Consider the following 24,864-nt stretch of genomic DNA (forward strand, 5'->3'; position numbering starts at 1 on the left):
AAACAGTCAATCAATAATGATAAGAGGTACAGAGGATATGAACCTCTAGACTCACCCCGCAATAACGGATGGACGGCTTCACTAAGATTTGCACAGAGGGTATTAGCAGCTTTCAGGTTAAAGGCTCCGTCATCCTGGTGAACCGCAGCTCCTGTGCGGAATTATACACTAGACAAGCCTTCCTCTATAGCGCCACCCAAATCTTGCAGGCGTCTGACGTCATCACTGGGGCATGCCGCAAGGGGGTGTGTGAGGCTCTACCAATCCGCTCCAGCGCCGGTCGAATCTTCAGGTATGATTTGCCCACCTCTAACATCAATAACTTTCAAGATGCTTGTGATATAACAACACTTGAGAGTTTACAAGCAGAATCTGCTACTGCAGAAATAACACCGAAAGAGGTTTTCCCCAAATTCAAACCACAATCCAAATTTTACCCAATCCAAAGTAGAGGTAAAACTTTGGAACTTTACCACAAGAGAGTGGTTGAAGATCTAACCTCTCTTCATTACTCTAACAAAAACAGTAAACACAATTTGTCTTTACGTGAAAAAGAAGCATTAACTGCACTCAAAAACAACGATTCCCTCATTATTAGGATCTCAGACAAGGGTGGAAGTGTGGTACTCTTAGATAAGGATACATACATCCTAGAAGCTATGAGACAATTGGGAGACTCTGACACATATTCCGTTCTTTCATGTGATCCTACAAAAAGATTCCAGAAGGAATTGTCTCACTTGTTGGATGAGGGAAGATTCTTGGACCTCATGGATGATGATACTGTCCAATATCTTTATGTTGAGTACACAGTGGTCCCAATCTTCCATCACTTGCCAAAAGTCCACAAGAGTCTCGAGGAGGTAAAAGGACGCCCGATTGTTTCTGGCATCAGCTCTCTTTTAGAGCCGTTGTCAGAATGGTTGGATGCCATCTTGCAACCCATTGTACATTCTTTACATAGTTACATCAGGGACACCACACATATTTTACAGCTACTTGATGATTTTGTTTGGACACCACAAGATAGTTGGCTTACCATCAATGTGGTGTCATTATACTCCACTATACCCCATGATATGGGCATTAGTGCCATCAGACATCTTTTGGAATCTTACTATTCCATGAATAACTCTACAGCCGATTTCATCATCAGAGTGACCCATTTTTTTGCTAAAACATAATTATTTTATGTTTGAAGGGGTGTTCTATCTGCAGAGACAGGGCACTGCCATGGGGGCAAAATTTGCCCCCTCATATGCAAATATATTCATGGGGTGGCTAGAGATCAACTTTGTCTATGCAGATAGGAACCCCTTCATCCATCACATACGGTTGTACAAATGCTTTATTGACGATTTGATTATCGTTTGGTCCTCAGATGAGGAATCGGCTGACAAGTTTGCAGGATTTTTGAACATGAGTGATAATAGAGTAAAATTCACCCATGAATGGCAAAAATCAGAAATCCATTTTTTGGATGTTAACCTTAGGGGGGACATTGAAACTGGAACCATTATTTCCAATTTGCACCAGAAACCCATTGCAGGAAACACCCTTTTACATAACAAAAGCGCCCACCCTAAACATGTTTTTAAGGGTATTGCTAAAGGGCAGCTACTTAGGGCCAAAAGGATCTGCAATAGGGAATCTGATTACAAAAAGGAGAGCCAAGAAGTAAAACACAGGTTACTTGAGAGAGGTTACAACCATTCTTTGGTTGATAATGTCTTGGATGAAGTAACCAAAATTGAAAGAGGTGAGATCCTTCAAAATAACACACATAAAAAAATCTGATAATCGTACATATTTTATCACTAAGTACTCATCAGAATATTATGAGATGTGTAAAATTCTGAAGAAATATTTCCCTATTCTGTATGGGGACAAACAACTGAAAACAGTAGTGGAAAAAGGATTCAAATGTGTTTATTCTAGGAATGTTACCTTGGGGAATATTTTATCCCCAAGTCAAATATCACAGAAACCCAAGTCCACTACATGGCTCTCTGTAAATGGGACCTACAAGTGTGGGGTCTCAAGATGCAAGGCCTGTGACTTCATCACGGCAGGAAAAAACTTCTATTCTTGTGCTACCAATCAAACATATGAGACAAAAGGCTGCATAAAATGTTCCACCAATTATGTAGTCAATTTAATTGAATGTGTCACTCACTAACTACAGTATGTGGGCATGACGTCCTGAGACATCCGTACTAGAGTACGGGAACACTTAGGTTACATCAGGAATGAGAAAACATGTTCAGAATTAGCTAGACATTTTATTGAAACTCATCATGGTGATGTTAGATCTTTTAAATTGCGGGCAATTGAGGCCATTAGGAGACCACCTAGAGGTGGGGATAAAGATGCTATATTAGCACGCCAAGAAGCATTCTGGATATTTAAACTCCGCACTCAGATCCCTAATGGCTTCAATTCGGAGTTTGATCTGATCAATCACTGGTGCTGAACACATATACATAGTCTTCTCAGCCACAGTGCAGCCCAAAGTATCCATTTCTTAGATGCTAACAGTATTCTGATTATTTAGGTACTCAAATATTCTAAGATTTTATTTAGATTTTTATTGGTTTTGAGATCTGCTATTCTTAGTATATCGAGTTGGTTTTGGTCTAATATCATGTCTATACTGGTAGTGAGATTTTTTGGAGACAGTACTAATTAATAACAATATTATATTTTTTTAACCCTTTAGTATCACATGGGTTTCATGGTTATTGGTTCTAATAAGTACATACTGTTCATGCAAAAATTTGATTGTTCCTATATTGATAACATCATGGGTGCTAAGATGTTTAAATTACAGAAGGCTTATTTACTTGATTGTTGAGTGTTTGGTCAACTTTACTTATATTTGACATTTTACTATTTTTTAGTACTAGAGAGTAGGACTGAATATTCAGCAACCAATTCTAAATACCTTTGTTTTTTCCTTCTTATTAATAATTCTTTGGTTTTTAAATATTTAATATTCCTTCTTTAGCACATTCATGATGCACTACTTCAGTAGAGGATTGATTTTTGTGAGATTTTATCTTTTATTCTTATCAATAACTATGACCAGAATTTGTATGACTGGTGTATATACTTTTTACCACAATCTATACTGTTGTTTATGCTGTAACCCCTTTTATCTCCCTTTGACATCTTTAGTATTTATTACCAATCTGTTTATTACCAATCTGTATATTGCATTATTATCAAATTGTAATTTGTTTGTACCTATTTTTATTTAGTTTAATTATACTGTTGTCTATGCTTTTTTGATTCACATATAATCCTATGCTGGCAACATAAGGGTTGCTACATCTTGATATGATATGTCCATTTATGCTGTTGGAATTTATTAACCCCTTTGCAATTGTAATTGAAACTTTTCAATCTATGTATTTAACCATCCATACTACCTTGTGCATTATATTATATTATATAACTATGCAACATTGATGAGTATTTCCTCCACTGTTCCTTTATCTATGTAAGGGTTAAGGGGGAGTTGTCTTATACACTCCCCTGTAGCCAATGAATGTGATGAGAGTTACTTTTAAACACCCATTTTGTAACACACAGCAGGTCTTAGATTACAGCATCTCGCCGAAACTAGTAGGGCCAGCTGTCTCTCTGCTACCGTGCTGGTATTTACTAGAATTTTATTTTCACTAATAAAGCCATTTGAATTTTTGAAATTGGATCTCTTGAATCCTCTTTTTTATTTATATGTCATTATTGTTATTCCAAATAAATCTTAACATATCTGAAAACATCCCTGACATGTATTTCTCATGTGTCCCTTTTTAAATGTTAAAGATGGACGCCATAGCTATAGGTAACATATAATGTATAACCAATCCCTATTTTCATAATGTATCTCCTAGCATTATTTCTCATTTATAGGGACATGAAACACAATAATCCAAAGATTAAAATTCAATGTGAAAATGTATTTCAAATTGCAATGTCCTACATAATCGTGTAACATAAAATGTTGTTTTCAGGTTTATTTAAACCCTGCTGCTTGCTAAATAGTTAATAATCCTCTGCTTCTAATAAAATATATCCTTAGTTTCAACAATGGATTCTACTTCATATATCACAGTATTACGTTATCTAGCGGGACATTGCTAGCTACCAATATTGCACATACTAGTTTATAAAAACATAATTTATGCTTACCTGATAAATTCCTTTCTTCTGTAGTGTGATCAGTCCACGGGTCATCATTACTTCTGGGATATTACTCCTCCCCAACAGGAAGTGCAAGAGGATTCACCCAGCAGAGCTGCATATAGCTCCTCCCCTCTACGTCACTCCCAGTCATTCGACCAAGGACCAACGAGAAAGGAAAAGCCAAGGGTGAAGTGGTGACTGGAGTATAAATTAAAAAATATTTACCTGCCTTAAAAACAGGGCGGGCCGTGGACTGATCACACTACAGAAGAAAGGAATTTATCAGGTAAGCATAAATTATGTTTTCTTCTGTTAAGTGTGATCAGTCCACGGGTCATCATTACTTCTGGGATACCAATACCAAAGCAAAAGTACACGGATGACAGGAGGGATAGGCAGGCTCTTTATACAGAAGGAACCACTGCCTGAAGAACCTTTCTCCCAAAAATAGCCTCCGATGAAGCAAAAGTGTCAAATTTGTAAAATTTGGAAAAAGTATGAAGCGAAGACCAAGTTGCAGCCTTGCAAATCTGTTCAACAGAGGCCTCATTCTTGAAGGCCCAAGTGGAAGCCACAGCTCTAGTAGAATGAGCTGTAATTCTTTCAGGAGGCTGCTGTCCAGCAGTCTCATAAGCTAAACGAATTATGCTACGAAGCCAAAAAGAAAGAGAGGTAGCGGAAGCTTTTTGACCTCTCCTCTGCCCAGAGTAAATGACAAACAGAGAAGACGTTTGTCGAAATTCCTTAGTTGCCTGTAAGTAAAATTTTAGAGCACAGACTACATCCAGGTTGTGCAGTAGACGTTCCTTCTTTGAAGAAGGATTTGGGCATAAAGAAGGAACAACAATCTCTTGATTGATATTCCTGTTAGAAACTACCTTAGGTAAGAACCCAGGTTTAGTACGCAGGACTACCTTATCCGAATGAAAAATCAAATAAGGAGAATCACAATGTAAGGCTGATAATTCAGAGACTCTTCGAGCCGAGGAAATAGCCATTAAAAATAGAACTTTCCAAGATAACAACTTTATATCAATGGAATGAAGGGGTTCAAACGGAACGCCCTGTAAAACATTAAGAACAAGGTTTAAACTCCATGGTGGAGCAACAGTTTTAAACACAGGCTTAATTCTGGCCAAAGCCTGACAAAAAGCCTGGACGTCAGGAACTTCTGACAGACGTTTGTGTAACAGAATGGACAGAGCTGAGATCTGTCCCTTTAATGAACTAGCAGATAAACCCTTTTCTAAACCTTCTTGTAGAAAAGACAATATCCTAGGAATCCTAACCTTACTCCAAGAGTAACCTTTGGATTCACACCAATATAGGTATTTACGCCATATCTTATGGTAAATCTTTCTGGTAACAGGTTTCCTAGCCTGTATTAAGGTATCAATAACTGACTCAGAAAATCCACGTCTTGATAAAATCAAGCGTTCAATTTCCAAGCAGTCAGCTTCAGAGAAGTTAGATTTTGATGTTTGAAGGGACCCTGTATCAGAAGGTCCTGTTTCAGAGGTAAAGACCAAGGTGGACAGGATGACATGTCCACCAGGTCTGCATACCAAGTCCTGCGTGGCCACGCAGGTGCTATTAGAATCACTGATGCTCTCTCTTGTTTGATTCTGGCAATCAATCGAGGAAGCAACGGGAAGGGTGGAAACACGTAAGCCATCCTGAAGTCCCAAGGTGCTGTCAGAGCATCTATCAGGACTGTTCCTGGATCCCTGGATCTGGACCCGTAACGAGGAAGCTTGGCGTTCTGTCGAGACGCCATGAGATCTATCTCTGGTTTGCCCCAACGTCGAAGTATTTGGGCAAAGACCTCCGGATGAAGTTCCCACTCCCCCGGATGAAAAGTCTGACGACTTAAGAAATCCGCCTCCCAGTTCTCCACTCCCGGGATGTGGATTGCTGACAGGTGGCAAGAGTGAGACTCTGCCCAGCAAATTATCTTTGATACTTCCATCATAGCTAGGGAGCTTCTTGTCCCTCCCTGATGGTTGATGTAAGCTACAGTCGTGATGTTGTCCGACTGAAACCTGATGAACCCCCGAGTTGTCAACTGGGGCCAAGCCAGGAGGGCATTGAGAACTGCTCTCAATTCCAGAATGTTTATTGGCAGGAGACTCTCCTCCTGACTCCATAGTCCCTGAGCCTTCAGAGAATTCCAGACGGCACCCCAACCTAGAAGGCTGGCGTCTGTTGTTACAATTGTCCAGTCTGGTCTGCTGAATGGCATCCCCCTGGACAGATGTGGCCGAGAAAGCCACCATAGAAGAGAATTTCTGGTCTCTTGATCCAGATTCAGAGAAGGGGATAAGTCTGAGTAATCCCCATTCCACTGACTTAGCATGCACAGTTGCAGTGGTCTGAGGTGTAAGCGTGCAAAGGGTACTATGTCCATTGCCGCTACCATTAAGCCGATTACCTCCATGCATTGAGCCACTGACGGGTGTTGAATGGAATGAAGGGTGCGGCAAGCACTTTGAAGTCTTGTTAGCCTGTCCTCTGTCAGGTAAATCTTCATTTCTACAGAATCTATAAGAGTCCCCAGGAAGGGAACTCTTGTGAGTGGAACGAGTGAACTTTTCTTTTCGTTCACCTTCCATCCATGTGACCTTAGAAATGCCAGCACTAACTCTGTATGAGACTTGGCAGTTTGAAAGCTTGAAGCTTGTATCAGAATGTCGTCTAGGTATGGAGCTACCGAGATTCCCCGCGGTCTTAGTACCGCCAGAAGAGCACCCAGAACCTTTGTGAAGATTCTTGGAGCTGTAGCCAATCCGAATGGAAGAGCCACAAACTGGTAATGCCTGTCTAGGAAGGCAAACCTTAGGTACCGATAATGATCTTTGTGAATCGGTATGTGAAGGTAAGCATCTTTTAAATCTACAGTGGTCATGTATTGACCCTCTTGGATCATAGGTAAAATTGTCCGAATAGTCTCCATCTTGAACGATGGAACTCTTAGGAATTTGTTTAGGATCTTTAAGTCCAGGATTGGTCTGAAAGTTCCCTCTTTTTTGGGAACCACAAACAGATTTGAGTAAAACCCCTGTCCCTGTTCCGATCGTGGAACTGGATGGATTACTCCCATTAACAAGAGCTCTTGTATGCAGCGTAGAAACGCCTCTTTCTTTGTCTGGATTGTTGACAATCTTGACAGATGAAATCTCTCTCTTGGAGGAGAGTATTTGAAGTCCAGAAGGTATCCCTGAGATATTATCTCTAGCACCCAGGGATCCTGAACATCTCTTGCCCAAGCCTGGGCGAAGAGAGAAAGTCTGCCCCCCACTAGATCCGATCCCGGATCGGGGGCCCTCAATTCATGCTGTTTTAGGGGCAGCAGCAGGTTTCCTAGTCTGCTTGCCCTTGTTCCAGGACTGGTTAGGTTTCCAGCCTTGTCTGTAGCGAGCAACAGCTCCTTCCTGTTTTGGTGCAGAGGAAGTTGATGCTGCTCCTGCTTTGAAATTACGAAAGGAACGAAAATTAGACTGTCTAGTCTTGGCTTTGGCTTTGTCCTGAGGCAGGGCATGGCCTTTACCTCCTGTAATGTCAGCGATAATCTCTTTCAACCCGGGCCCGAATAAGGTCTGCCCTTTGAAAGGTATATTAAGCAATTTAGACTTAGAAGTAACATCAGCTGACCAGGATTTTAGCCACAGCGCCCTGCGTGCCTGAATGGCGAATCCTGAATTCTTCGCCGTAAGTTTAGTAAGATGTACTACGGCCTCCGAAATGAATGAATTAGCTAGTTTAAGGACTCTAAGCCTGTCCGTAATGTCGTCCAGAGTAGCTGAACCAATGTTCTCTTCCAGAGACTCAATCCAGAATGCCGCTGCAGCCGTGATCGGCGCAATGCATGCAAGGGGTTGCAATATAAAACCTTGTTGAACAAACATTTTCTTAAGGTAACCCTCTAACTTTTTATCCATTGGATCTGAAAAAGCACAGCTATCCTCCACCGGGATAGTGGTACGCTTAGCTAAGGTAGAAACTGCTCCCTCCACCTTAGGGACCGTTTGCCATAAGTCCCTTGTGGTGGCGTCTATTGGAAACATTTTTCTAAATATCGGAGGGGGTGAGAACGGCACACCGGGTCTATCCCACTCCTTAGTAACAATTTCAGTAAGTCTCTTAGGTATAGGAAAAACCTCAGTTTTTGTCGGTACCGCAAAATATTTATCCAACCTACACATTTTCTCTGGTATTGCAACTGTGTTACAATCATTCAGAGCCGCTAACACCTCCCCTAGTAATACACGGAGGTTTTCCAGTTTAAATTTAAAATTTGAAATATCTGAATCCAGTCTGTTTGGATCAGAACCGTCACCCACAGAATGAAGTTCTCCGTCCTCATGTTCTGCCACCTGTGACGCAGTGTCTGACATGGCCCTAATATTATCAGCGCACTCTGTTCTCACCCCAGAGTGATCACGCTTACCTCTTAGTTCTGGTAATTTAGCCAAAACCTCAGTCATAACAGTAGCCATATCCTGTAATGTGATTTGTAATGGCCGCCCAGATGTACTCGGCGCTACAATATCACGCACCTCCCTCTGAGCGGGAGATGTAGGTACTGACACGTGAGGCGAGTTAGTCGGCATAACTCTCCCCTCGTTGTTTGGTGAAATTTGTTCAATTTGTACAGATTGACTTTTATTTAAAGTAGCATCAATACAGTTAGTACATAAATTTCTATTGGGCTCCACTTTGGCATTGCAACAAATGACACAGGTATCATCCTCTGAATCAGACATGTTTAACACACTAGCAAATAAACTTGCAACTTGGAAATACAATTCAATTAGAATAATATTAAAATGTACTGTGCCTTTAAGAAGCACAGAAGATCTATGACAGTTGAAAATTAATAAATTGAAACAGTTATAGCCTCAATCCTTGTAAACAACACAACTTTAGCAAAGGTTTAATCCCATTAGCAAAGATAACAAATTCTGAAAGCAGGAAACAAATTACAGAATAAACGTTTTTTATCTCAGTCAAACTATAATTCTCACAGCTCTGCTGAGAGAAATTACCTCCCTCAAAATAAGTTTTGAAGACCCCTGAGCTCTGTAGAGATGAACCGGATCATGCAGGGAATACAATGAGTTGCTGACTGAAATATTTGATGCATAGAAAAAGCGCCAAAAAACGGCCCCTCCCCCTCACACACAGCAGTGAGGGAGAACAGAAACTGTCAGAAAAACAGATTAAGCAACTGCCAAGTGGAAAAATAGTGCCCAAACATTTATTCACACAGTACCTCAGCAAATGAAAACGATTTTACATTCCAGCAAAAACGTTAAACATAATCTCTAGTTATTAAACAGCTTTATGTATTTCTTACAGTGTAATTCTAGTGAAGTACCATTCCCCAGAATACTGAAGTGTAAAGTATACATACATGACATTATATCGGTATGGCAGGATTTTCTCATCAATTCCATTGTCAGAAAATAAAAACTGCTACATACCTTTATGCAGATTCATCTGCCCGCTGTCCCCTGATCTGAAGTTTACCTCACTCCTCAGATGGCCGAGAACAGCAATATGATCTTAACTACTCCGGCTAAAATCATAGCAAAACTCTGGTAGATTCTTCTTCAAACTCTGCCAGAGAGGTAATAACACACTCCGGTGCTATTTTAAAATAACAAACTTTTGATTGAAGATATAAAACTAAGTATAATCACCATAGTCCTCTCACACATCCTATCTAGTCGTTGGGTGCAAGAGAATGACTGGGAGTGACGTAGAGGGGAGGAGCTATATGCAGCTCTGCTGGGTGAATCCTCTTGCACTTCCTGTTGGGGAGGAGTAATATCCCAGAAGTAATGATGACCCGTGGACTGATCACACTTAACAGAAGAAATATAAATATGTTTCTTATTGACATGCCAAGCTGTCAAATGAGTCCTTGTATTGGCTGATATTTTTATGTGATTTCAGATGCACCATGTTGCTTAAGACGTCACATGCCAAGTTGTCAAATGAGTCCTTATATTGGCCGACGTTTTTACGCAATCTCAGATGCGCCATGTTGCTTAAGACGTCACATGCCAAGCTGTCAAATGAGTCCTTGTATTGGCTGACGTTTTTACGCGATCAAGGATGCGCCATAGATTGGATGGCGTTTTTACGCGATCAAGGATATGCCTTTGATTGGATGGCGTTTTTATGCGATCAAGGATGCGCCTTTGATTGGATGGCGTTTTTATGCGATCAAGGATGCGCCATAGATTGGATGGTGTTTTTACGCGATCAACGATGCGCCTTTGATTGGATGGCGTTTTTACACGATCACGATGCGCCATGTTAATTAAGACGTCACATGCCAAGGTGTAAAATCCATCTGATTGGATTATGTAATACCGCAATATTTGAATTTGCACGTAACCCACGTTTGTGAATGAGAAGACAAGTTTAAAACCATTTCGAGTATGGATTGTGTCAATCATATACATTGTTGAACCATAGATGATAAAGAACACAAAAATCTTTTTTGATGGCTGTCTCGTTGAATAAACGAATGAAAACAATATGTTTTCCTGCATAAGATATTTTGAGGCAAGTGCAAATCCATGAATATAGTCCATCTTGTTTAATATGTTTGTCAACAATATTTTCCTTTTTATAAATAATGACTGTGTTGTGTTTAATTTTCTCCATATTTAATTCCTAAAGATGTGCTATTGTATTTGAATCAAGTAATCAATATGCATTGACCTTTATCATATGATAAATATATGAGATGCCTACTTATTCTAGATGTTATGTTGTGGTATTTTTTATTAAAGGGACATTATACATTAATTTTTTAAACACATATATGTTTTTTCTATCTATATATAGTCTTTTTTTTATAATCAATGTCTTGTTTTGCTTATGTTTAAATAACATTGCTGTGATTTTCTGACTCCTACTTAAGCCTCAAAGTTTAATGTGAGTACCATCAGCTACCTTCTCCAGCTTGCTCCTGTTTGTGTAAAGGGTCTTTTCATATGCAAAGGAAGGGGGATTGTCTTATTTCCCACTTGGAATGTGCTTTCAAGCTAACTTTTCAACATAGCTAAACAGATTTTCTAAGTAGATCCTTAAACCATTTTCTCCTGGATTTTGATATCAGTATGTGGTCATCTTGTTCTTTATAGTAGTCTCTATTACATGCAGTTCTCTGAAAATGATTGTATACGGTCCCTTTAATGTAAATGCTCAGTATTGTGTCATGTATGAGTTCCACATTGGTTAATCTCCAAATATATTAGTGTGAGCATATATTTATAAAGTAACTTGTAAAAGGACCCGAAACCATATGCCTTCTAAATGAAATGTCTTTCTTAAATAATTCAAACACAATAATGTCTCTTTGAGAAAATAGACTTTATTTAACACGTCAATAGAAATATGGCATAAAAGCTTAGTATCCTATTCCAATATTTTTTTGTTTGAACAAGTACATGTAGATATACCAACAATCCCTAAGGATTAGTATATGTTAGCATATGTTCTTGTTTAAAGGGACAGTCAAGTCAAGAAAAACAGTAATGATTTTAATGTCCACAAATGCAATTTTTAATAAAAAAACGTTTATCACCAATTTATCTTAGTTCTCTTGTTATTCTTAGTCGATAGCTAAACCTAGGAGGTTCATCTTCTCATTTTTTAGAGCTTGAAGAGTGCATCTAATCTGAATGCATTTTGACCACTAGAGGGCATTTTTTTGCATTTTCATTTAGAAAACATTGAGCTCATGCAGTATAGTTACCCTGGATTGATCAGTGATTGGCTGAAATGGCGGTCTGTCAAAAGAACATAAATAAGTGGTCATTTTCAGAAGCATAGATACAAGGTTAATCACAGAAGTAAAAGGTGTATTTCTCTAAGTGTTGTTTTTCCAAACTTGATAATGCGTTTTCTTTGTAAACAACAATAATGTTCTGACTTTCCCTTTAACCTGTGTTGTTGGCATTCAAACAGTGATAAGCCATCATGTATAATTGTAATGGTCATTTTGTTTGAGATTAGGGAAACAGTTTGGACATCACATCACAGAAACCAAACAATATAATGAACAAGGATAGGTATGTGATGATGTTGTGTCCACACACTTGTAAACCACAGTCTGCAAACAATCTGCCTCCATGGACCCGGTCCCATAGAAGCAGATTATATACAGAGTGTGGTCCACAAGTCTAAGAAGACCACATCATCACATACCTATCCATTACACATTAAATAACTAGATATATATAAAAATACTTCCTCTTCCTTCCCCTCTTCCCGCGAGACTGAGGATCTTGGGGGGGGGGCAACTGCCCCCTCCGACGAGTTCTCTTCGGAGATGTTTTGGGAGGAGGGGAAGGAGGAGTACTGGGATCACCCAGTTGAGGAGGAGTTTGAGGAGTACCAGGAGCAGATGGCCCAGGATCAGATGGCCCAGCAGCTGATGGCCCAGGATCAGATGGCCCAGCAGCAGATGGCCCAGCAGCAGATGGCGCGTTATGCGCCTCCCGGAGAAACTGCAATATATCTCTGAGAGTATGCAAGACCTCGCTTTGTCCTTGGATAATCTCTCTTTGTCCTTGGATTATCTCTCTTTGGCCTTGTATAAGCTCTGTTTGGCCTTGTCGAATGGCATGAATTTCTTCTGTCTGCTGGGTTCTGCTTTCAATATTTTCCCTCCGGGAGGCACGCATCTGTTCTTGAAAATCGCATAAGATCTGCAGCTCTGCTATCTCCTCCTGAGGGGCTGCTGGTGCACGGCGGGCTGCTGCTGCACGGCGGGTTGCTGGTACAGGAGGGGCTGCTGGTGCAGGAGGGGCTGCTGTAGGGATCTCTTCTGCAGTGGGGGCTTCTTCAGAGGATGGGGATAGAGGGATGTCTTCCATGTCTCCCCGAGGTGGCCAGTCATCTCCACCACTCTCATACCTGGGTGAAGGAGGAGCCTGTAGTTGCTGTGCTGCCTCCTCCCCAGACTCTGCATATTGTAAAAAGAAAGAAATGTATATATTAGCATAGTTCCAAATAAAGATGTAAATGCTTTTGCTTACAATAGAATTACAAATGCAGCCTCATTGATCCACTTTGAAATATAACAATCAATACGATTTCCACATTTTCCAAACCGTGTTTCTGATATCTATCTGGTCAATCTGAATGTGTTTTTGCATTTGTTTTCAGTCTGTTTAAATGCACACCTAATCTGTAGCCTAGATACTAATGTAATCGCAAGGTAATTGTGAATGCATTTACGTAATAATGTGAAAAAAGCGTAATTGCGTTAATGATATCCTTAAATACATTCTTTATTTTTGATATAAAGAGATTATTAAATGAATTTACCGTCAGATGAGAGTGGCAGGTTCCCGGTATCGACTCCTCCGATCCCGACTATGGCCACCTTGGAGATGCTGGGACACAACATTTCCTCCCATCGGGAATACTCCACCATCATTTCAGGGTCACCACTGGTCCCTGTTGAGTATTGGTACTCCCTGGAGATCTTTCTTTTGCAGTCCCGGTAGCGATGCTTTATAGACTCGACATCCGTGTTACGTGCCCCCACCGCACTAACTGCATCCCTGATCTCCAACCATAGCTTCCTCTTCTCCCTAGGGGTGGCCTTCTGAGCCTGCAGCCTCCTAGCCCTGTCCATATAAGCCTCTACAAGGGCCTCCTTCTACTCCATAGTATACCTCGCTTCCCTAGTAAGCTTGGTTTTCCCCTGTGATGATGTCCTCACAGACTGTGAAGCTCTACGCTGCCCGCCACTGGGCCCAGCCACTTGTTCATCTTGAACAAAGTGACCGGGTCCACCAACCGCTTCCTCCACCAGTTCCTCCCCCCCTTCCTGTCCCCTTTCCTGTCCTGTTCCTCTTCTTCTTCCTCTCCCTCTCCTTACTAAGCTCCTGCCTGACTTCCTCTATAACCTCTTCCCTGAACTGAATCCGGAGGAACTCTAATAGTTCCGGGCTAATCTGCCTCCTATCCCCCCTCCGGACATACTCCAAACAAAACTGAATGTGCCCAAATGAAAGGGGGTCAAAATAAATAACAAACATTATAAAGTGCTCAAAGTGTGCAAGGGATATAAATAAAAGAGCGTAAGGAGTATTTAATCAAACAAAATCTATGAGAAGACTAAAATGAGGATATGTAAACAAAATCTACCTATGGGATGGATATGGGCTTACAGGGAATGGGGTATGGGTTTACAGGGAATGGGGTATGGGATGAAAGGGAATGGGGTATGGGATGAAAGGGAATGGGATTACAGGGAATGGAGTATGGAGTGTAGTATGAGAGGGGATGGGGTATGGAGTGTATGTGTTGTTATCAATAAGTGTATGTATGTATTGGATGTGTTTGCGTGTAAATGTGTTAAGTATACATAAAAACCACTTGCACACTCACCCAAACAACTCTCGCTCACTACCGCTCTCTCACTATCTCACACTACCACTAACTCACTATCTCACACTACCACTAACTCACTCTCTCACACTACTACTAACTAACTCTCACAATAACACTAACTCACTCTCTCACAATAACACTAACTCACACTAACACTAACTCTCACAATAACGCACTAAATCTCTCTAATCTCCAAAAATCCTCCAGCAACACAGTCAAAGAAGCCATGCTTGTAGCCTGCTTATATACCCTGTGTAAATGTTTAATGATGTACCGGTTTGCCTTGTAAATTATGTTCAGATGTGCTTTGTTAGTAATTAGTATGTGTGCAATGTGTATTAGTTGTGTGAATTTGCGCATGCTTATATTGAGTTAGTATTTGTGGAATGTGTAGAATGCAATGATGTCATAGTGATCATTTTGAATAACATTGTTCAAAAGTATTGTGTGTAAATATAAATGTTGATTTGTGATTGTGTGTCAGGCAAGTTAGAATTTCTAGGAAGATAAGAATGTTACTAAAAATTAGAACCACAGCTGCTGAGATATATAAAGGTGGTGGTGTTGCTGAGCAGTGGGAGGTAAGCAAATGAACTACCTAGAGGGCAGTTTGCAGACCTCATAGAACTACTCAGCTGTTTAATGTGTGGTTATAGACAAAAGAACTCTAATTTTCCTGCCACCTGTGTTTAAAACACTGAAAACTGCAGCAGAGCCCTTAAAGTCTAAAATAACCCTCAGCGCAATGATATAATCACAATACTGTGAGTACAGAAATAAAAGATATATTTTGGAGGCTTAGGCATACTAGTGATCACTAGAAACAGAGGCACAGAGTTTAACTTATTTGGAACGAAATTCGCAACATGGAATTAGTTTGGCACTTTTAAAATAAAAGGAGAGATACCTTAATTAAGTGTAGGAGCTGACAGTCACTTGGAGCTGTTAACACAGAGTGAAACTCTGGTAGATGGGGAGCAGCGGTGCAAGCAGGTAGCTGAGGCGGGTAGTTCCGTGAAGCTGGCGTGTGACGTCACCGCGGATTGATCCGTTGACAGCCTGAGGCTGGAAAGAGATCCGGTTAGCAGAGAAGGCGAGATCTGGGAGAAAGGCAGTTAAATGTAAATGTCTTTAGGCACTAGATACCGAAACTGAGGTGGCGACAATAAACTTGTGACACAGTGAATCCAGAAGATGGAAGGAGATCCAATATCATAAGAGGTTTGAGATATATATCACAGGGCTTAGAAGAACTTTACCAATTCAATTCCAAGCAAAGTAGTGAGGGCTGATGGGAGTTTTATAGGGATCTGAATGAAGTGCTAATTGGAATTTAAAGGTACAGCATAGATGGAACATAATGCAGTAAAGTGATATCCTGACAGGACCCCCCTCTCAAGGAGCAACTCCGGTGCTCAGGGTCTCGGGTGATCCGGGTTCCTACGATGAAACAGTGCAACGAGTCGGGGAGCGGAGATGTTAGAGGCAGGCTCCCAAGAGTCATCATCCGGGGAGTAGTCCTTCCAACGGACGAGATACTGGAGAGTTCCCCAAGTCCATCTAGAGTCAAGGATTGACTGCACCTCGTATTCAACGTCAGGATCAACGAGAACGGGGGAGTTCAGTGTGAGAGGAAGAGAACTCCTAAGCGCCTTGTAGGGCTTCAACAGGGATACGTGGAAGGTAGGATGTATCTTCATGGTATCAGGTAGTTTCAGGCGAACAGCGTTGGGGTTGACAAGTTGACAGATAGGAAATGGTCCAACGAACAGAGGTGACAATTTCTTGGAAGGAGTATTCAGCTTAAGATTCTTCGTGGATAACCATACTAGGTCTCCTCCTATCATAATAGAACTTTTGAGTCTTTTTCACGTCCTCTATAGCTGACCTTATGTAAGTGAAATTAGATGAAATGAGATCTGAAAGTTCACATACGTTGAGTGAGGAACTTTGATTATCTGGTAGAATCTGAAATCTGGGGTGGAAACCATAATTCACAAAGAAAGGGGTTTTATTGGTCGTAGAATGGATGGTATTGTTGAAACAGCATTCTGCATAGGGTAAATGAGTGGACCAAGTCAGAGGCTGTGAGGAGCAATAGGTTCTGAGAAATTGCTCCAGCCATTGATTTGTCCTCTCTGTCTGCCCATTTGTCTGGGGATGATAAGCGGTGCTTAATTTTTTGTCAATGGAGAAAACCTTGCAAAATTCAGCCCAGAGCTTACTGGAAAATTGGGTACCCCGGTCACTTAGTATGCTGTTAGGAATACCATGGTATTTGAAAACATTAGACATGAGAAGTTGGATAGTTTCAGATGCTGTAGGGAGTTTATGATAGGGGATAAAATGGGACATTTTGCTGAACAGATCAACAACAACAAGAATGGTTGTATTTTTCTTAGGTAGGTCAACAATAAAATCTACTGCAATTTCTAGCCAAGGCCTACTGGGAGTTGGTAGAGGTATAAGTAAGCCATAAGGGGAATGTTTTGCTTTTTTGGAGGTGGTGCATTGGCCACAGGAGAGAATATGACTGTTAATATCTTGTGTTATACCAGGCCACCAGTAGGTATGTCCGATAAGTTCTTGGGTTTTCTTAACACCAGGGTGACCTGCTAGTAAAGATTCATGTGAAGAAGAGAGTACCAAATGTCTCAAGCTAGGGGGAATGTACAACTTGTTGTGGAAATAGAAAAACCCATCCTGCTTCTTCTCTAAAAGAGACATAGGTTTAGTTAAGTCGTTGTTTTGTTCTTGTAAAAGCTATGACTTGGAGTCGATAACAAAAGATACAAAATTCTCAAGTGGTATGACTGTTTTTTCAGCAGATTTAGATCGGAAGTATGTCGGAAGCCTAGATAAAGCATCAGCCTTACGGTTTTTGTTTGCAGGTTGGTAGACGATCTGATAATTGAACCTGAAAAAGAAAAGGCTCCATCTAACCTGTCTGGCCGACAGAGTCTTCGTTGATTTAAGGTACTGGAGGTTCCGGTGATCCGTATAAATGACTGTTGGGATGGTGGTGCCCTCTAGGAGATGTTGCCAGTGCTCTAGTGCCATTTTGATTGGCAGCAATTCTTTATCGCCTATGGGATAATTTTGTTCTGAGGAAGACAAACCATGTGAATAGAAGGCCACAGGATGTAATGGTTGGTTAATAGCTTGTCGTTGCGAAAGGACTGCGCCTACTGCAACATCTGAGGCATCTACCTCAAGAGTATAAGATAGGCTGGGATTTGGAAACCTTAGAATAGGAGCATTAGTGAATCTCAGTTTTAGGTAGTTAAATACCTTCTGTGTTCTCTCATTCCATTGAAAAGGTGTATTAGTTTTAGTTAGATTGGTTAGTGGTTTTGTTATATCGGAGAAGTTCTTTATGAATTTGAGATAAAAGTTCGCAAACCCAAGAAAACTCTGAACCTCCTTTCTAGTTTTGGGAGTGGGCCAGTCAACTATCGCCCGAATTTTTTCATCTTCCATACGGATGCCAGTGGAACTTATTTCGTAACCTAGGAAAGTTATGTTTTGGGAATTGAAGATGCACTTTTCGGCTTTAGCATATAGGAAGTTACTGCGTAGTCTAGAAAGGACTTGTCTGACGTGTAGTATGTGCTCAGCCAGATTCCTGGAATAAATTAATATGTCGTTGAGATAAATGACAAGGAAGACATCTAAGAAGTCCCGGAAAAGGTCATTAATTAGGTGTTGGAAAGTGGCTGGGCATTACACAGGCCAAATGGCATGACGGTGTATTCGTACAAGCCATACCTGGTACGAAATGCTGTCAGCCACTCATTGCCACTTCTTACTCTGATTAGATTATACCTTCCCCTAAGATCTAATTTGGTGAAGTATTTTGCCCCTTCCAACCTTTCTATCAACTCTGGGATTAGAGGCAGGGGGTACCGGTTCTTTACTGTGACTTTGTTTAGCTGTCTGTAGTCCACAATAGGGCGTAAGGAGCCGTCTTTGTTCTTTACGTAAAAGATGCCGGCGCCTGCGGGAGAGGTGGACGGGCGTATAAACCCTTTTCTTAGGTTGTCCTCTAAGTAAGATTTTACATGGGTAAGCTCAGGTTTGGATAGGGGAAATATGTGCCCATATAGAATCTGTGCGCCAGGTATTAGGTCAATAGGGCAGTCATATTTCCTATGGGGAGGTAAGTTCTCAGATTCAATCTTACTAAAAACGTCAGCAAAATCTTTATACTCATCAGGTAAGTGTATATGCGTTTCTGATAACACAGTATGTAAGATGTTGATTGGAAAACAGGTTGTGGTACAGAATTGTGAGTTAAAAGTAAGAGTATGTGTAGACCAAGAAATATGAGGGTTATGCAAGGTTAACCAATTTAAACCCAGGATTACCGGGGACACAGGTGAAGAGATAACATCAAACGTTAAATATTCAGTATGATGTTCGGGGGTGGTAACTAAGAGAGGAATGGTTTGATACTCTACGGGCCCGGATGATATTGGTCTACCATCAATAGCTCTCAATAAAACTGGAGACTTCTTTTGCATCAGTGGAATTTTATTTACAAGTGTATATTCCCTATCTATATAGCAAGCAGTAGCACCTGAGTCAATAATTGCGGGAACCTTGAGGCGGTGGAGATCCCACTGAAAAGAAAGGGAGAGTTTACAATAGGGGTTTCTTGAATCATTAATGTTGTAACAGAAAAAAGGGTTTTGTAACTCACCCTTGTTAGTTTTTTGGAGAGTGTTCGTCCGAGGCACAATATAGGCAGAGGTTATTCTCTCTTCTTCTAGTCTTTTCCTGTGCTGTCAGGGGCACCTTAATGAAGCCAATCTCCATAGGTTCAGAATGGGATTTACTAGTGGAGGGTGAGGGTGTAGTACTAGTGTGTTTTTTAGTATAAGCCTCTGGGTAAGATCTTTCATGTTGCCTCTCTCTTAAACGTCTGTCTATAGTTATGGTAAGGTTCATTAAACCCTCTAGGGTTGGGGGAAATTTCAGTTCGGGACAACTCATCCTTAACAGCGTCTGAGAGTCCTAGACGAAACTGATTTCTTAAGGATAAGTTGTTCCACTCTGAATATTTTGCCCACCTCTTGAAGTCTGTAATATAGTCTTCGACTAACCTTTTTCTTTGTTTTAGAGCCCTAAGAGCTGTTTCTGCAGTCTGTTGCTTGAAAGGGTCTTCGTACAACTGACCCATTGCATTAAAGAAATTTTCCAAAGAGTTCAAGATAGTCTCATTGGATTAAAAAAAAGTGTTATCCCAGCTATGTGGTTCCCCCCTTAAGAATGAAATGGTTGTCAAGACTCTAATCCTGTCATTAGGATAAGATTGTGGTTTAAGTGTAAATAAGAGTAGGCATGCATTTTTTAAAGTCCCTGTAGTGTGCCCTATCACCGTAAAACTTTTCAGGCAAACTAACTTGGGGTTCTGGTGCATGTAGTTTAGTTTCTAGATAATCTTTAGTATAAGCTTTTAAAGCGACATTCTCAGCTTTAAGTGTATTGAGACCGTCAGTGAGCAAATCAACTCTTTGGCTAAGAGTCTGTATAAGTGCAGTCATCTCAGCTGGGTCCATGTTAAAAGGGCTTGGTATTCTGTCAGGCAAGTTAGAATTTCTAGGAAGATAAGAATGTTACTAAAAATTAGAACCACAGCTGCTGTGATATATAAAGGTGGTGTTGTTGCTGAGCAGTGGGAGGTAAGCAAATGAACTACCTAGAGGGCAGTTTGCAGACCTCATAGAACTACTCAGCAGTTTAATGTGTGGTTATAGACAAAAGAACTCTAATTTTCCTGCCACCTGTGTTTAAAACACTGAAAACTGCAGCAGAGCCCTTAAAGTCTAAAATAACCCTTAGCGCAATGATATAATCACAATACTGTGAGTACAGAAATAAAAGATATATTTTGGAGGCTTAGGCATACAAGTGATCACTAGAAACAGAGGCACAGAGTTTAACTTATTTGGAACGAAATTCGCGACATGGAATTCGTTTGGCACTTTTAAAATAAAAGGAGAGATACCTTAATTAAGTGTAGGAGCTGACAGTCACTTGGAGCCGTTAACACGGAGTGAAACTCCGGTAGATGGGGAGCAGCGGTGCAAGCAGGTAGCTGAGGCGGGTAGTTCCGTGAAGCTGGCGTGTGACGTCACTGTGGATTGATCCGTTGACAGGCTGAGGCTGGAAAGAGATCCGGTTAGCAGAGAAGGTGAGATCCGGGAGAAAGGTAGTTAAACATAAATGTCTTTAGGCACTAGATACCGAAACTGAGGTGGCGACAATAAACTTGTGACACAGTGAATCCAGAAGATGGAAGGAGATCCAATATCATAAGAGGTTTGAGATATATATCACAAGGCTTAGAAGAACTTTACCAATTCAATACCAAGCAAAGTAGTGAGGGCTGATGGGAGTTTTATAGGGATCTGAATGAAGTGCTAATTGGAATTTAAAGGTACAGCATAGATGGAACATAATGCAGTAAAGTGATATCCTGACATTGTGTCGTAATTGTGAAGTGTTGTAAATGTTTGTACTAATATTCCGTAATGTGGAATGCGAATTTTTTGTTTGTGTATGAGTGTGCAATTATTTTTTCGTGTTGTTTTGTTCCATGTTGCAGGATCGTCATGTATTTCTGTATTCCTCGTTTAGTGTAAATCATGTTTATTGTTTTTGTTTTCCGATTGTGAATGTATAATGCGTCTGTTCTATGTTGCGTGATTGTTGTTAGTACATTTGCTGTGTTTTTGTTTTGCATTATGTGGTATACGTAATATGACAGAGCAGTGCGTATTTCTCGCGAGATCGAGTGTTAGCTGAAAAATGCGTGCTTCTTTGATTTTTCATTGATTTCTATGGGAGACTGTTTAACGCGGGCGTGATTACGCGTATAAAATAAACAAGGTAGTCGTGTTACCACGACGCGTTAGAAGGTTGTTTTCAGACTCGTAATACCTACGTTAAAAAAAGTGCGCTAAGGAAATAAAAGACGCGTAACTAACGCACCCCTTCTAACGCAAAACTCAGCTGCGAATGACAGCTGCAGAGAATAGGATGTATGGGGATTTGCATTTTCAGGTTTATTTTTTATATGAAATTGCTGGTTTTGTGCTTTGAAACAACACCCTTTTACAATAGGCTGAGCTTACAGGTAAAATTATATATAATTATGTTATCACTTTGTGTACACACACTTGCTTCCTTATCTTAAATTTTTGTAAACCAAAGCCCAATACTTACAGAGAACAATGGAAAATTATTATTGTATTAGCTCTCTCTTCTACACCCCACCAGGAGTGTAATTTCTCCTACTGGCTGTGTTTACATTGCCTGTTAAAAGCTAAATAAGCTATTTCAAATTCTGAAATAATGGTAAATGAACTACTTGTAAACAATTTAATACACTTCAGCAGGTAGAATGGATCTTTGGGAACAAATAGAAGGGAGAACATTTTTGGGTAAAATGTCCATTTAAAGGAACATTAAACACTAAATACATTCATGCACTTTCCTCTAATTAGGGGTGTCGCCATTTTGGAACTTAGGTTACACATGTAGAGTTGCTGCACATGTGCAAACAGGTCAGCACTGGACTGCAGTAAAAGCTAGATTTCAACATGGCAGCATCCATGACTAGAAAGATGCAGGGCATAACCTCAAAACTAAGTTTATAGAATGTTTTTAGTGTTTACTGTCCCTTTAAAGTCTGTTATATTCAGTTTAATGTAAAGGATTCTTGCTCGATAACAAAATAAATGTTCCTTTACTTAATCAGTTGGCATCTATACTGACATTTACTTTGTTTCTTCACACAACTAGGTGCCTGTGGGTTTCAGTATAGCAGCCAGTGTCCGTGTGGGACAGTCTTTAGGAGCGGGGAACATCGAGCAAGCAAAAAAATCAACTGTAGTTGCCTTGTTTATGACAGGTAAAGAGCTTAGTTCTTCATGAAATGTGATGTTATGGTGGCATTGCTAAATATATCTCATCTGTTTATAGGGGATTAGTTTAGGTAGAAGATATACACTCACCGTCTACTTTATTAGGTACACCTGTTCAATTGCTTGGTAACACAAATTGCTAATCAGCCAATCACATGGCAGCAACTCAATGCATTTAGGCATCTACACATGGTGAAGACGACTTGCTGAAGTTCAAACCGATTTAAGGATTTAAATGACTTTGAACGTGGCATGGTTGTTGGTGCCATACGGGCTGGTCTAAAAATTTTTTTAAAAAACTGCTGATCTACTGGTATTTTCACACACAACCATCTCTAGGGTTTACAGAGAATGGTCCAAAAAAAAGAAAAAATCCAGTGAGCGGATTTTACTACAGTAATTGTCACTATTTTACAGGTACAGTATTTATTGAATCCTAATTGAATACTGTGCTGTGCTAGTGTTAAACTAAACGTAGCACTACTGCAACCCTAATATGTTAGTTTAAACATTTTTTAAAGTCTTTAAACACACTGGCAAGTGAATAAAATGGTAAAACTGCCTTGTTTCACTTTAAGGCGGCTTTCACTTTACAGCGGGGCTCCGGTCCCTAACCCGCTGTATGAGCGGGGTATACCTGTATTTACACTACTGTTATAACAAATATGATTGGTGGCACTAGTTGGCAAGTGGGCCTGGAACACACGCTGGGAGGAAGGCAACTGCAATTAGATTACACTAGCTGACTGATGTTTCACAGTCAAAAATGTTTTTATTTTAAATATTTACAATACTGTTATAATAAATATGATTGGTGGCACTAGTAGACAAGTGGGCCTGGCACACACGCTGGCAGGCAGGCAACTGCAATTCAATTGCACTAGCAGACTGATGATTCACAGTCAAAAAAGTTTTTATTTTAAATATTTACAATACTGTTATAACAAATATGATTGGTGGCACTAGTTGGCAAGTGGGCCTGGCACACACACTGGCAGGCAGGAAACTGCAATTAGATTACACTAGCAGACTGAGGTTTCACAGTCAAAAAAGTTTTTTTAAAAAATATTTACACTACTGTTATAACAAATATGATTAGTGGCACTAGTTGGCAAGTGGGCCTGGCACACACACTGGGAGGTAGGCAACTGCAATTAGATTACACTAGCTGACTGATGTTTCACAGTCAAAAAAGTTTTTTTTTTAAATATTTACAATACTGTTATAACAAATATGATTGGTGGCACTAGTTGGCAAGTGGGCTTGGCACACACGCTGGCAGGCAGGCAGGCAACTGCAATTCAATTGCACTAGCAGACTGATGATTCACAGTCAAAAAAGTTTTTATTTTCAATATTTACAATACTGTTATAACAAATATGATTGGTGGCACTAGTTGGCAAGTGGGCCTGGCACACACACTGGCAGGCAGGAAACTGCAATTCAATTGCACTAGCAGACTGATGATTCACAGTTAAAAAAGTTTTTATTTTAAATATTTACACTACTGTTATAACAAATATGATTTGTGGCACTAGTTGGAAAGTGGGCCTGGCACACACGCTGGCAGACAGGCAAATGCAATTAAAGAACACTAGCAGACTGATGTTAAAGGTTTTTTTTTTAAAGTTACACTAATGTTACAACAGATTGTCGTGGTGGCACTGAGGATGGAAGTAGGCACAGTATGTGCTGGCAGCCTGACACACAGACTGGCACTAGTGGCAGGCTGGCCTGGCAGCTAAAACATAATTTATGCTTACCTGATAAATTTATTTCTCTTGTAGTGTAGTCAGTCCACGGGTCATCCATTACTTATGTAATATATCTCTTCCTAACAGGAAGCTGCAAGAGGATCACCCAAGCAGAGCTGCTATATAGCTCCTCCCCTCACATGTCATATTCAGTCATTCGACCAAAACCAGACGAGAAAGGAGAAACCATAGGGTGCAGTGGTGACTGGAGTTTAATTAAAATTTAGATCTGCCTTAAAGACAGGGCGGGCCGTGGACTGACTACACTACAAGAGAAATAAATTTATCAGGTAAGCATAAATTATGTTTTCTCTTGTTAAGTGTAGTCAGTCCACGGGTCATCCATTACTTAAGGAATACCAATACCAAAGCTAAAGTACACGGATGAAGGGAGGGACAAGGCAGGAACCTTAAACAGAAGGAACCACTGCCTGAAGCACCTTTCTCCCAAAAATAGCCTCCGAAGAAGCAAAAGTGTCAAATTTATAAAATTTTGAAAAAGTGTGAAGTGAAGACCAAGTTGCAGCCTTGCAAATCTGTTCAACAGAGGCCTCATTTTTAAA

The 24,864-nt window shown here is 40.4% G+C and overlaps 1 protein-coding gene across 1 annotated transcript in view; it reads left to right on the plus strand.

The window, feature by feature from the left end:
• LOC128642779 (multidrug and toxin extrusion protein 1-like) overlaps positions 1–24,864 on the plus strand; it is a 585,931-nt gene that overhangs the window by 371,511 nt on the left and 189,556 nt on the right. Inside the window, exon 12 of the mRNA XM_053695580.1 lies at positions 22,426–22,534. Within this exon, the coding sequence (XP_053551555.1) occupies positions 22,426–22,534 (109 nt within the window). The remainder of the gene's footprint in view (positions 1–22,425; positions 22,535–24,864) is intronic.

This window comes from Bombina bombina, chromosome 12, assembly GCF_027579735.1.
Source record: "Bombina bombina isolate aBomBom1 chromosome 12, aBomBom1.pri, whole genome shotgun sequence".
NCBI classification, from domain to species: Eukaryota; Metazoa; Chordata; class Amphibia; order Anura; family Bombinatoridae; genus Bombina; species Bombina bombina.